The sequence below is a fragment of the Malus sylvestris genome, chromosome 15 (assembly GCF_916048215.2).
Source record: "Malus sylvestris chromosome 15, drMalSylv7.2, whole genome shotgun sequence".
NCBI classification, from domain to species: Eukaryota; Viridiplantae; Streptophyta; class Magnoliopsida; order Rosales; family Rosaceae; genus Malus; species Malus sylvestris.
The window spans coordinates 27,465,192-27,478,608 of NC_062274.1; the positions used below are offsets into that span (position 1 = coordinate 27,465,192).

At 41.7% G+C, this 13,417-nt stretch overlaps 1 protein-coding gene and 1 non-coding gene across 2 annotated transcripts; one reads left to right on the plus strand and one right to left on the minus strand.

The window, feature by feature from the left end:
• The first annotated feature begins 973 nt into the window (after positions 1-973).
• Positions 974-12,162, plus strand: LOC126603981 (heptahelical transmembrane protein 4-like). Its single transcript, XM_050271022.1, has 4 exons — positions 974-1,253; positions 1,628-1,890; positions 2,148-2,472; positions 11,249-12,162. Exons 2-4 carry the CDS (start codon positions 1,631-1,633, stop codon positions 11,900-11,902), a joined length of 1,239 nt encoding a protein of 412 aa, XP_050126979.1. The 5' UTR covers positions 974-1,253; positions 1,628-1,630; the 3' UTR covers positions 11,903-12,162.
• A 69-nt stretch (positions 12,163-12,231) lies between these two features.
• Positions 12,232-12,305, minus strand: TRNAT-AGU (transfer RNA threonine (anticodon AGU)). The gene has a single exon. It is a non-coding gene; the product is annotated as a tRNA-Thr (tRNA).
• Positions 12,306-13,417: the final 1,112 nt, after the last annotated feature.

Here is a 13,417-nt window from a genome sequence, read left to right on the forward strand (position 1 = left end):
TTAAGTTTTATGTTGTTAAATGTTTTTAAAAATGTTGTTTAAGTTTCATGTTGTTAAATGTTTTTTTATGTTGTATAATTTGTATGTTGGTTAATGTTATTTAATGTTATTTCATATTGTTTAATGTTGTTTCATGTTACTTAATTTAATTTAATGTTGTATAAATGGCCTAGGAAAAAAATAGAATTGAAAAAAATTATGAAACAAATTTTGTGAAATAGAAGTTATAGGAAAAAAAATATGAATCAAATTTTGTAAAATAGAAGTTATAGGAAAAAAATAGAATTTAAAAAAAAATTGAAACAAATTTTGTAAAATAGAATTGAAAAAAAATATGAAACAAAATTTGATTAATATGAAAAGGAAAAAAAAAAGGGAAAAAAAAAGTTTAAATTCATTAAAAAAAAAAAAAGCCTAATAATACAACAGCTACTAGCCGTTATATTAAAAAACATTCAAACTATTAGTGTCGGTTATAACCGACACTAATAGTAGAACTATTAAAAATAAAATAAAACCTCTTTAATGTTGTCGGTTTTAACCGACAGCAATAGAAAACATTAAAAAAAAAATAAGCCAGCCCTCCAGCCCTCTCCGATCCCGTGGGGCCCTCCCAGATTCCAGACCCCTCTAGCCTAGCCCTCGGTTGGAGACGATTTTAGTGCTATTTTCGGCCTTCTAGCCTTCTGGACCCTTCGGTTGGAGATGGCCTAAACTTCAAATTCAATGTCTAAAATAAAAGAGCACCTCAATTTTAAGTCAGTTAGAAGATGACAAACTGACGGTTGATGATGAATACTTTTACCACTGAAAGACCAGACTGCCTTGGCTTAATCATAATTTAAAGCACTTTGAAAAAATATCTTCATTTTCATTCATCACGATTCACGAGACAAGTCATTTTCCTACAAGACGTGCCAAACTTCGTAACACTTATTAATTGGCGACCTAATAAGTGACCCAATCGACCTCCATCGGCATCTCCGCATCTCCCCAATCGAATCTCTCCCCTCAATTCCCAAACCTCTATTTTAATAACCCACGTCCACGTTCCCCTCGTGGGTTCTTCTCATAATCCAATTATTTTTTTTGGCACTTTCTCACAGGGACAACTCTCTTTTCTCTGATTATCACCGCTTCGTTGTTTACACAAATATATATAAAAAGGACGAACTCTGAAAGCCCCATCTGGGACGGAAGAGGGATCTCCTTCTGGGGGCTGCTTTGATTGTCCTCAGCCGTTCAATTTTTACGTATGTTTTCTCATCTGGGTTTTGCTTGAAATGCTTTGATTTCGCACCATTACTTACTAATTGTGATTAGATTGTTAATATTGTATTTTGCATTCCTTTAATTTAGCTTTGGTTTCCAAGAAAATGTAGCCAAAGAAAATGGACAGTGAGATTAGGACTAATGGGTTTGCGGATTCTCTCTGCAAGTTTTGAAATTTGACTACAAAAGTGAAAAAATTGATGCAAATTTGGATTTTTTTTACTCTGGATTTGATAAAGATCGTTGCTTTAGGATGTGGGTTCACTTTTTGGTATTTTATAATTTTGTCTGGCGACCAAATGGAGAATTTTTCATTTCTGTTAAGTGTGACATTGTATGATTTGGGGTTGAACAGAAAATGGGGAGCGAAGTCGAAAATTTTGAAGATCCAAAACTTGCACCTGAGGCAATGGAGAACAATCGGGCATCTTCTTCAAAGGAAGGCAAAGGAAAGCGGCTGTGGAAGAAGGTGAAGTATCAGCTGGTTGAGTACCACAGTTTGCCGAACTACTTGAGGGACAATGAGTTCATTTTGGGCCATTACCGGTCCGAATGGCCATTGAAGCAGGTCTTGCTTAGTATGTTTACCATCCACAACGAGACGCTAAATGTTTGGACGTAAGCCTCTATCCGTTTACGAGTCGTATTTTTTGAAAATTGTATGTTTGTACATAAATGGAATTATGCGATTCTTTGGTCTTTACCTATATGATTAATAGGTCTGATGGGTGTTTTTTCAAACAGTTTCTATGTTTCCCCTTTTGAAGTTTGCAATATTCAATGCGAAAGTAAAAACTGTTTACCATATTCCTTTTTTCTTCTGAAGTTAACTATAGTGGATTAAACTGTGAATATGACAATTTATTGCTTTCCAGGCATTTGATCGGATTCTTCCTTTTTCTTTCCCTGACCATATACACTGCGATTAAGGTTCCAGAGGTCGTTGATCTTCATGCTCTACAGCATTTTCCTGATGTGCTCAAAAAGGCTGATCTGCACAAATTAAGTGAAGAATTCATGACATGCCTCCCTTCCCTACCCAACATGCCAGATCTAAACAGACTTAGAGAAGAGTTAAAGACATCATTAACTTCAATGGATCTGCTGCCATCACTCTCTGGTTGGCATGTTATGGAACTTCTGAATAATTGTTTGCCGCAACGATTCTCCCATGGCAACCAAACCGATGTCTGTGTTCTGGTAAATGCTCTACCTTTAAAGCCCCAATACCCCATTTATAAGGCTTTGATGTTCTAGCATAATGTGCTTAGAGTTTTATCATTTATTGAGATCATTTTTAGTATAAATGTGGTTTGCAGAACTGTTTCCCCTAATAGTTTGTGTGATTAAATAGTGCTAGTTGCAAAGCGTCCGTAGCCCCTTGATATTAAATTTAACACACACACACCCCAATCCATTATAATCTTATTGTGTGACTAAATAGTGCTAGTTGCAATGCATCCGTAGCCCCTGATATTAAAAATAACACACACACACACACAGAGAAACACACACAATTTTATTGTCTCTTTGGAGCATTAAAGGAGGAGGGGGAGGGCGTCAGGTAGTCGACAGCCGGCACTCCATGATCACGTCGAATCCTTATGAAAATGAATCCAGAACAAAATCGCGCTAAAGCTAGGGCGTCACCCGTAAGTGGCGCGCTGTGTGGCCTGAGCACAGTGATAAGTGAGCAAGGGTCGCTGTATCTCCATCGGCACCCGGATGCAGTGTTAAATGAGCAAGGGGGCCATAGAAACTTCTTTTCGAACGACTCCACTCAAAGTTGTTTGGGAGCATATGCTCCTATCAACTTTACCCGGGACACACAAAAGAAGTACTTTGATCCTATTAGACGGGGGAGGGTGAAGAAGCTAGGACAGAAGGGTAGAGTTCAAGAGAGCAAAATGCGTTTAGGAACGTGGAATATAGGAACCTTAACGGGAAAATCTATGGAAGTAGTGGAAGTTATGGTGAGGAGAAGGATAAATATTATGTGCCTACAAGAAACTAAGTGGGTTGGTAGTAAGGCAAAGGATCTAGAAAACTCAGGGTTTAAACTTTGGTATTCGGGCACAAATAGAACGAGAAACGGTGTTGGCATCATCGTGGACAAGACCTTGGTACAAGATGTTGTAGATGTCAAGAGGGTAGGAGATAGAATCATGGCAATCAAGATTGTAATAGGACAAGAACTTATCAATGTGATTAGTGCGTACGCACCTCAAGTAGGGTTGGATACGAGTTCGAAGGAGAAATTTTGGGAAGATCTTGGAGACTTGGTGCAAGGAATTGCTCAGACGGAGAAGTTATTTATAGGAGGAGATTTAAATGGACACGTGGGCAGGGAGACAGGCAACTATGGAGGTTTTCATGGTGGCCATGGTTTTGGGGAGAGAAACGAGGATGGGGAAGCTATCTTGGATTTTGCAATGGCATATGATCTCTTCTTAGCCAACACCTTCTTTAAGAAGAGAGAAGAACATGTGATCACCTACAAGAGTGGGTCGTCAAAAACACAAATAGATTTTCTTCTAATGAGGAAAGGGGATCGTATAACTTGTAAGGATTGCAAAGTTATACCAGGAGAGAGCGTGGCTAATCAACATCGCTTGTTGGTGATGGATGTACATATCAAAAGAGTAAGACAAAAGAACAAGACTTGGAAGTGCCCAAGGACTAGATGGTGGAATCTAAAAGAAGAAAAACAAGCCATTTTCAAAGAGAAGGTAATCACCCAATGTGTGTGGGATAGAGAGGGGGAAGCTAGCCAAATGTGGGATTCCATGGCTAGTTGTATCCGAAAAGTAGCAAAAGAGGTATTAGGAGAGTCCAAGGGCTTTGCCCCACACCAAAAGGAATCTTGGTGGTGGAATGAGGAGGTACAAACAAAGGTGAAGGCTAAGAAGGAATGTTATAAAGCCTTATACAAGGAGAGGACTGATGAAAATGGTGAAAGGTATAGAAAAGCGAAGCAAGAGGCGAAGAAAGCTGTCAGAGAAGTTAAGTTAGCGGCTTACGACGATATGTATAAACGACTAGATACCAAAGAAGGAGAGTTGGATATCTATAAACTATCTAGAGCAAGGGAAAAGAAGACAAGGGACCTAAACCAAGTGAGGTGCATCAAGGATGAGGATGGAAATGTTCTTGCTACAGAGAACGCGGTTAAAGACAGATGGAGATGTTATTTTCATAATCTTTTCAATGAAGGACATGAAATGAGTGCTTCTTTAGGGGAGTTGAGTAACTCAGAAGAGTGTAGAAACTACTCTTTTTATCGTCGAATCCGGAAGGAAGAAGTGGTTGTAGCTTTGAAGAAGATGAAGCATAAAAAAGCAATAGGCCCAGACGATATACCAATCGAAGTGTGGAAACTTTTGGGAGAGACAGGTATAACATGGCTCACTGACCTTTTCAATAGGATTTTGAAAACGAAGAAGATGCCAAATGAGTGGCGAATGAGCACTTTGGTGCCTATCTACAAGAATAAGGGCGACGTACAAAATTGCATGAACTATAGGGGTATTAAGCTAATGAGTCATACAATGAAGCTCTGGGAGAGAGTCATTGAGCATAGATTGAGGCAAGAGACACGGGTTTCGGACAACCAATTCGGGTTCATGCCAGGGCGCTCAACCATGGAGGCAATCTATCTCTTACGAAGATTGATGGAAAGATATAGAGATGGGAAAAAGGATTTACACATGGTCTTTATAGATTTGGAAAAAGCGTATGATAGGGTCCCAAGAGACATTCTTTGGAGGATTTTAGAGAAGAAAGGAGTACGAGTAGCATATATCCAAGCTATAAAGGATATGTATGAAGGAGCAAAGACTGCCGTAAGAACTCATGAAGGACAAACCGAAAGCTTTCCCATAACTGTAGGATTACATCAAGGCTCATCCTTAAGTCCTTACCTTTTTGCGTTGGTAATGGATGAGTTAACACGACATATTCAAGATGATATTCCTTGGTGTATGCTTTTGGCAGACGATATAGTGTTGATAGATGAAACTCAGGAAGGGGTAAATGCAAAGCTTAACCTTTGGAGAGAAGTGTTGGAATCTAAAGGTCTTCGCCTAAGCCGATCAAAGACAGAATATATGGAGTGCAAGTTCAGTGCAAATGGAGGCCAAAACGAGTTAGGGGTGAGGATCGGAGATCAAGAAATACCAAAGAGCGACCGTTTTCGTTACCTAGGATCTATCTTGCAAAAGAACGGAGAATTAGATGGAGATCTCAACCATAGAATACAAGCTGGATGGATGAAGTGGAAGAGTGCATCCGGCGTGTTGTGTGACCGCCGTATGCCACTGAAGCTCAAGGGAAAATTTTATAGGACGGCAATAAGGCCGGCGATGCTGTATGGCACAGAATGTTGGGCGGTGAAACATCAACACGTACACAAAATGGGTGTAGCGGAGATGAGGATGCTTCGTTGGATGTGTGGGCACACGAGAAAGGATAAGATTAGGAATGAGGATATCCGGGGTAAAGTAGGAGTAGCCGAAATTGAAGGAAAGATGAGAGAAAATCGGTTACGGTGGTTTGGACATGTGCAAAGAAGGCCTACTGACGTTCCGATTAGAAGATGCGACTATGGGACAGAGGTTCAGGGCCGAAGGGGTAGAGGAAGACCTAGGAAAACTTTGGAAGAGACTCTAAGAAAAGACTTAGAGTACTTAGATCTAACGAAGGACATGACACAGGATCGAGCACAATGGCGTTCTAAGATTTATATAGCCGATCCCACTCAGTGACTTGGATTTTCCAAGTCTCTAACCGAGAAGTTTTCCTCACTCGGGAAATTAAGGGAACACTACCCCAACCTACATGCTCCACTCAGAAAGCTTCAACATACAAGCTTTAACAAAAGAAAATTCAAAGAACTTAGCGAAGAAGGCTTTGGTGTATTTAACACAATACGTTGAAATGAAGGAAAGCTTATTTATTGATATCCCCGATAAGCTACAAATATGTACATATACATGAGTCAAAATAAGCACACAAGAGGGAGCCTTCACAAAGGTTGCTTAGGAGAAGTCTCAGCAGTCGGTAGAGCCCCAGAAAGAGAAGGCACCGGAGGGGGATCATTTGGAGCCTCAGTACTGGACAGAACCCTAGAAGGAGGAGGCATCAGAGGTTGATCATTTGGAGCTTCATTACGCGGTACAGCCCTAGAAGACGAAGGCAATAAATGCCTTTGGAACAAACCCACAAATCTCTGATGATCAAGTAAAACCTGACCATCAGTTTCCTTCATCTGGTCAAGCTTCCTCTTCATGTTTGTAGCATAGTCATGTGCGAGCCGGTGCAACTGTTTATTCTCATGCTTGAGCCCTCTAATCTCCTGTTTGAGACTCATCACTTCAGCCGCCAATGATTCAACTTGGCGGGTTCGAGCAAATAGGCGTTGGGCCATATTAGACACAGAACCTGCACACTGAACACTGAGAGCCAGCGAATCCTTAACAGCTAACTCATCAGACCGTTTGGAAAGTAGTCTGTTATCTTTGGGAGTGAGAAGGTTCCTGGCCACCACCGCAGCGGTCATATCATTCTTCATCACGGAATCCCCAACGGTAAGAGGACCAGTAGGGGAGACGAAGGATGGGCGCCATATGTTGTCTGGAGAAGGCGGGGCTGCCTCTTCAACAAGGTTCAAGTCAAAACGACGGTCGGAGGGGCCAGACATTTTCAAAGGTGTTGAAGAGAGAAGAGGTCGGACAAATCAAGATCTTAGAAGTGCAAGAATGAAGCTTCTACTGGTGGAGATTCAAGTGTGCTTTGGAACTTAATGCCAGCCCCTATAAAAATCTGCACTCGACGAAGCTTCAGAAATCGAAGAGGCGCCTGCTCAGAAATCGAAGAGGCGTTTGCTTTCTCAAAAGCTGGGCTGCTTAGAGATCACGAGGGTTGATCTCAGAAATCGAAGAGGCGTTTGCTTTCTCAAAAGTTGGGCTGCTCAAAGACCACGAAGGTCGATCTCAAAAATCGAAGAGGCGCTCGCTTTCTCAAAAGCTGGGCTCCCCAGAGACCACGAGGGCCGATCTCAGAAATCGAAGAGGCACCTACTTTTCCAGCCTTTTCCAGCCTTGTCAGCACCTGTCACACGCACACTCAGTTTTGCGGAAATTATGGGCATTCTGTCAGAGACTTCTGGGGAAGTAGAAAACACATGAATCTTACTGTTCAATCACCCACTTCTCACACGCAACAATAGCTCATGGGTACCACAGATAACTTTGCCAAAGTTCTCTGCCAAAGTTGAGCACGTGAAGCTTGCAGCTCCCACTACATCGCTCTGACCAAGAAGGGTAAAAGAATAGCAAAGAAACAGCACTAACAAAGTTTAGACCCATAAATTTTGAAGGTCTAGCTACCATATTATTACCCACAAGGGTAAAGGAACAGTACCACTGCTGGATAATTGGAAAGTCCCTGTGTGTCAACCTCTGTGCTTCGTGGCAAGGTAGACTAGCAAACATGCCCAACCTTTACTCACATTCGAGAAAACACTCCCAATAAGATTGCTTGCTCCAAAATCGAAGAGGCACCGTCCTCCGAATCTCGAGAGCCAGACTCCCAACATGACTACTTTCTTAAAAATCGAAGAGAGGGTAAAGGAACAGTACCATTGCTGGATAATTGGAAAGTCCCTGTGTGTCAACCTCTGTGCTTCGTGGCAAGGTAGACTAGCAAACATGCCAAACCTTTACTCACATTCGAGAAAACACTCCCAACAAGATTGCTTGCTCCAAAATCGAAGAGGCACCGCCCTCCGAATCTCGAGAGCCAGACTCCCAACATGATTACTTTCTCAAAAATCGAAGAGACACTACTCCCCGAATCTCGAGAGCCAGACCCCCAGCATGATTGCTTTCTCAAAAATCGATGAGGCATCGTTCTCCGAATCAATCGAAGAGGCGCTCGCTTTCTCAAAAGCTGGGCTGCTCAGAGACCACGAGGGCCGATCTCAGAAATCGAAGAGGCACCTACTTTTCTAGCCTTGTCAGCACCTATCACACGCACACTCAGCTTTGCAGAAATTATGGGCATTCTGTCGAAGACTTCTGGTGAAGTAGAAAGCACATGAATCTTACTGTTCAATCACCCACTTCCCACACGCAACAATAGCTCATGGGTACCACAAATAATTTTGCCAAAGTTCTCTGCCAAAGTTGAGCACGTGAAGCTTGCAGCTCCCACTACATCGCTCTGACCAAGAAAGGTAAAAGAATAGCAAAGAAACAGCACTAACAAAAGTTTAGACACATAAATTTTGAAGGTCTAGCTACCATATTATTACCCACAACTGTAAAGGAACAGTACCACTGCTGGATAATTGGAAAGTCCCTGTGTGTCAACCTCTGTGCTTCGTGGCAAGGTAGACTAGCAAACATGCCCAACCTTTACTCACATTCGAGAAAACACTCCCAATAAGACTGCTTGCTCCAAAATCGAAGAGGCACCGTCCTCCGAATCTCGAGAGCCAGACTCCCAACATGACTACTTTCTCAAAATCGAAGAGAGGGTAAAGGAACAGTACCATTGCTGGATAATTGGAAAGTCCCTGTGTGTCAACCTTTGTGCTTCGTGGCAAGGTAGACTAGCAAACATGCCCAACCTTTACTCACATTCGAGACAACACTCCCAACAAGATTGCTTGCTCCAAAATCGAAGAGGCACCGCCCTCCGAATCTCGAGAGCCAGACTCCCAACATGATTACTTCCTCAAAAATCGAAGAGACACTGCTCTCCGAATCTCGAGAGTCATACCCCCAGCATGATTGCTTTCTCAAAAATCGAAGAGGCATCGTTCTCCGAATCTCGAGAGCCAGATACCACAGACCACTTTTTCAAAGTGCTCTGACAGAGTTAAAACATGTGAAACTGGCAGCTCCCACTACCGTGCTATGACCAAGCAGGGTAAAGGAATAGCATTACTACTTGTTGTTAGGGAGACTCCTATATATGTCGACCTCCATCCCCAACGGACAGGCAGACCTGCAAAAATGCTCAACCCTTCATCATATCTGAGAGGGCACTCCCAACGAAGCCTTTCGAAATATTCAGCTTTCTTTCCCCCCGATAATATCTCTGCAAACAAGCTATACTAGAGCAAGAATATCTCATATCATCAGGGTTAAAAGCAAGAGTATCCCATATCATGCTTTTTCCCTGTCTTTTCTTTTGGCCTTGTTTTTACCTGCAAGACAAGGAGAAAGAGCAATCAGTCAGCACTTGGAATCAAGCTTCCAGCCAGGAACTGACTGCCTGGAACCCCTTACCTGATTACTTACCTGGCATTGCTCTCGAGTACTCATCTTCAACATCTTATGTTTCCAGGGAAGATTCCGCATCTGCTTAAGGAACAGATAGGGCAAGTGCGAAGGATACAAGGAAGCATGTGGAGACAAGCGTAACAGCACACGTGCCGATACATTCATTACTCTGTCAAAAGCAAAAGTATCCCATATCAGCAGGGTGGAACGTACTCTAGATTTGATGGACTTGTTTTGACCCTCAAATTCTTCAGTCGGCCTTATACTCTGGAGGAAACCAGAAAACCCTCCAGCTCAGTTCAAGAATAAGCCTGTGGAAAGTTACTTCTTCAAAAGCAAAAGTATCTCATATCATCTCTTCTCATTTTTCTTCTCTTTATCCTTCATGCTGCTGCAAGATGGGGAGAAGGTGAACAATCAGTCGGAGCTCTGATTGCTTACCTTGTCTGTCACCTCTTTCAGCAGACCCCCTAGCTCGGCGACTTGGGGGACTCCTACTACATGGTTTGTATCGCGCTTGACCAAGCCTGAAACTACAAGTAAGCTTCAAGTGAAATTGATACATTACCTTGTGCATCTCCACCAGTTAAAGATACCACCCCTGGATGGAGGAAGAGTACTTCCAGAGAAGATGCCACATCTACCTATGAGACAGATAAGGCAAGTCAAGACGACACCACACTCCGATACTTAGAAGTTTCGTGATTACGAGATCATTCTCCCACAATATTTCCTAATGTCATTTGTACTAAATCATTCACTTGTACTCACTAAATGAGAGCTTGAACCTATGTACTTGTGTAAACCCTTCACAATTAATGAGAACTCTTCTATTCCGTGGACGTAGCCAATCTGGGTGAACCACGTACATCTTGTGTTTGCTTTCCTATCTCTATCCATTTATATACTTATCCACACTAATGACCGGAGCAATCTAGCGAAGCTCACAAAAAGCGATCGTTTTCGCTACCTAGGATCTATCTTGCAAGAGAACGGAGAATTAGATGGAGATCTCAACCATAGAATACGAGCTGGATGGAAAGAGTGCATCCGGCGTGTTGTGTGACCGTCGTAGGCCACTGAAGTTCAAGGGAAAATTTTATAGGACGGCAATAAGGCTAGCGATGTTGTATGGCACAGAATGTTGGGTGGTGAAGCATCAACACGTACACAAAATGGGTGTAGCGGAGATGAGGATGCTTCGTGGGATGTGTGGGCACACGAGAAAGGATAAGATTGGGAATGAGGATATCCGAGGTAAAGTAGGAGTAGCCGAAATTGTAGGAAATATGAGAGAAAATCGGCTCCGGTGATTTTGAACATGTGCAAAGAAGGCCGACTGACGCTCCGGTTCGAAGATGTGACTACGGGACAGAGGTTCAGGGCCGAAGGGGTAGAGGAAGACCTAGGACAACTTTGGAAGAGACTCTAAGAAAAGACGTAGAGTACTTGGATCTAACGGAGGACATGACACAAAACCGAGCGCAATGGCGTTCTAGGATTCATATAGCCGACCCCACTTAGTGGGAAAAGGCTTTGTTGTTGTTGTTGTTGTTTGGAGCATTAAATTTGTAAAAGGATGAGCAGTTAGAATCCCCAATTCATATAATCCATTGTCAATGTTCATGTAGTTTTGCAGATGCGTCGAGCTAATAGATTACTTTTATTTGTTGTTTGGATTAATGCAGCGTAGCATGAAGGAGGATGTAGCAAACATAATAGCACCACTGATGATTAGACCAATCACAAGATGGCCGTTTTTTGCGTTCTTGGGGGGAGCCATGTTTTGCTTACTGACCAGCAGCGCATGCCATCTTCTCTCTTGCCACTCTGAACGCATGTCATATATCATGCTCAGGATGGACTATGCTGGAATTGCAGCCCTTATATCTACTTCCTTCTACCCTCTCGTCTACTACACCTTCATGTGCGACCCTTTCTTCTGCGCCCTCTACATGGGATTCATAACCCTCTTGGGAATTGCCACAGTCTTGGTTTCCCTCGTCCCAGTCTTTCAAAATCCCGAATACCGAATTGTCCGTGTATCTCTTTTTCTTGGCATGGGCCTGTCCGGGATTTTACCTGTTATGCACAAACTCATCTTGTTTTCTGATCAACCTGAGGCACTCCATACAACTGGATATGAGATTCTGATGGGGCTTCTTTACGGGGTTGGAGCCCTGGTTTATGCGACGAGGATTCCAGAAAGATGGATGCCAGGGAAATTCGACATAGCAGGGCACAGCCACCAGCTGTTTCACGTATTGGTAGTGGCAGGCGCATACACCCATTACCGTGCAGGGCTCGTTTACCTCAAGTGGCGCGACTTAGCGGGTTGCTGAATTAGTGAAATAGGAAGATCGCCTCTAGACTCTTTGTTGTTATGTGTAGGTGAAGAACGGAGTTTGTGTAGTGCAGATAATGTAATTTCCAATTTGTGACCAGAATCAAGCACAGAAAATCGTGTTTGGTTAGGGAGAAAATGAAAAAAGGAAAAAAAAAATTATTGGAGTATTTAGTTGGACATGTATAGAACTTGTGGTAAATAAAGACTTTGTGTTCATTTCAAAATTCAATAAGATGATGAAGCTGGTTTTCGATCTCTCCTTGCAGTGCGACTGTGCAATACTTGAACAAAAAGTAAAAGATGTAAGAAAGAACTGAGTTTTTTTGCTTTCATTGAGAGTTGAACTCAAGACCTCCCGCTTACTAAACGGGTGCTCTAACCAACTGAGCTATGAAAGCTGCTTGTTGGATATGCCATCAGAATTATACTTGACAACACTTCCGCCTGTGGGTTTACTTTACCCAGACATTTTATCCAATTTTCCTTTTCCAACGCGGTCGCTTTTCCCATTCATCCATACTTTCTGAACTCATTAGCATGGAAATTGTGAGACGAAAATTTGTATATTTAAGTGATATCCCTATTGTGAGAAGTCTTAAATTTGATTATCGCTAAATGTGGATTTGAATTATATTATTGCTACTTTATTGTGATGCTTATTGATGAGTCAATATTATATGATATATTTTACCCTATTCTCAATATAGTTTGGTAATTATTTTGGTAGAATTTTGATACTTTGTTTTATATTTTCAATGTAGGACATTCGACTTCATGTGGAGCAAAACATGACCAAACAGACGAATTTTGGAGTGATTCAAATTAGAGGATGTTCGTGTGTCTCTTGGTTTGTTCGTGTCAAAATTTGAGATTTTTCTACCAAGCGGTTATTTTCTGGCGATTTAATAAAGGAGCAGTGGGTGTTGTTGAAAAATGATGTTTCTGCGCTTAAACTGCAGTTTTGGAGCCCAAGAGGTTCGTGGCCTTTTGGAGAAGTGTTCAGAATAGTCCAAGCTTTAAATCCAGCTATTTTGGCACAGTTTTGGAGTGATTTGGGTTCAAAACGTGGCTGTGCAGATTTATAGGCGAGTTTACCAAGTTAATTTAGAATTATGTTTCTTATTTTATTTCAATTTATTTAGTTTCCTAATCTTATTCTAAGACCTTTTACTAGGAGGATTTTATTTCGAGTAGTATAAATAAGTCTTTTGGCAAACCTAGGGGGGCTTCTTCGATGTACGCAAGATTGGGAGAAGATTTTGTGCAAAGCTTAGAGATTTCAAGACTTATACTTTCAAGGTTTTTTCATTCTTTTTCTAGTTTAATACAATTATGTTGATTTTAATTATGAATATACGTAACTAATTTTCTTTTGCTAGGGCGATGCCTAAGCCTCAGCATGAATATGTAGTCTCTTTTTCACTTTCTTATGAATTTATGCATGCAAGTTTTGAATTATTAATCATTATGCTTTAAACTATCTATTTGTCTTAATAATTCGTGACCATTA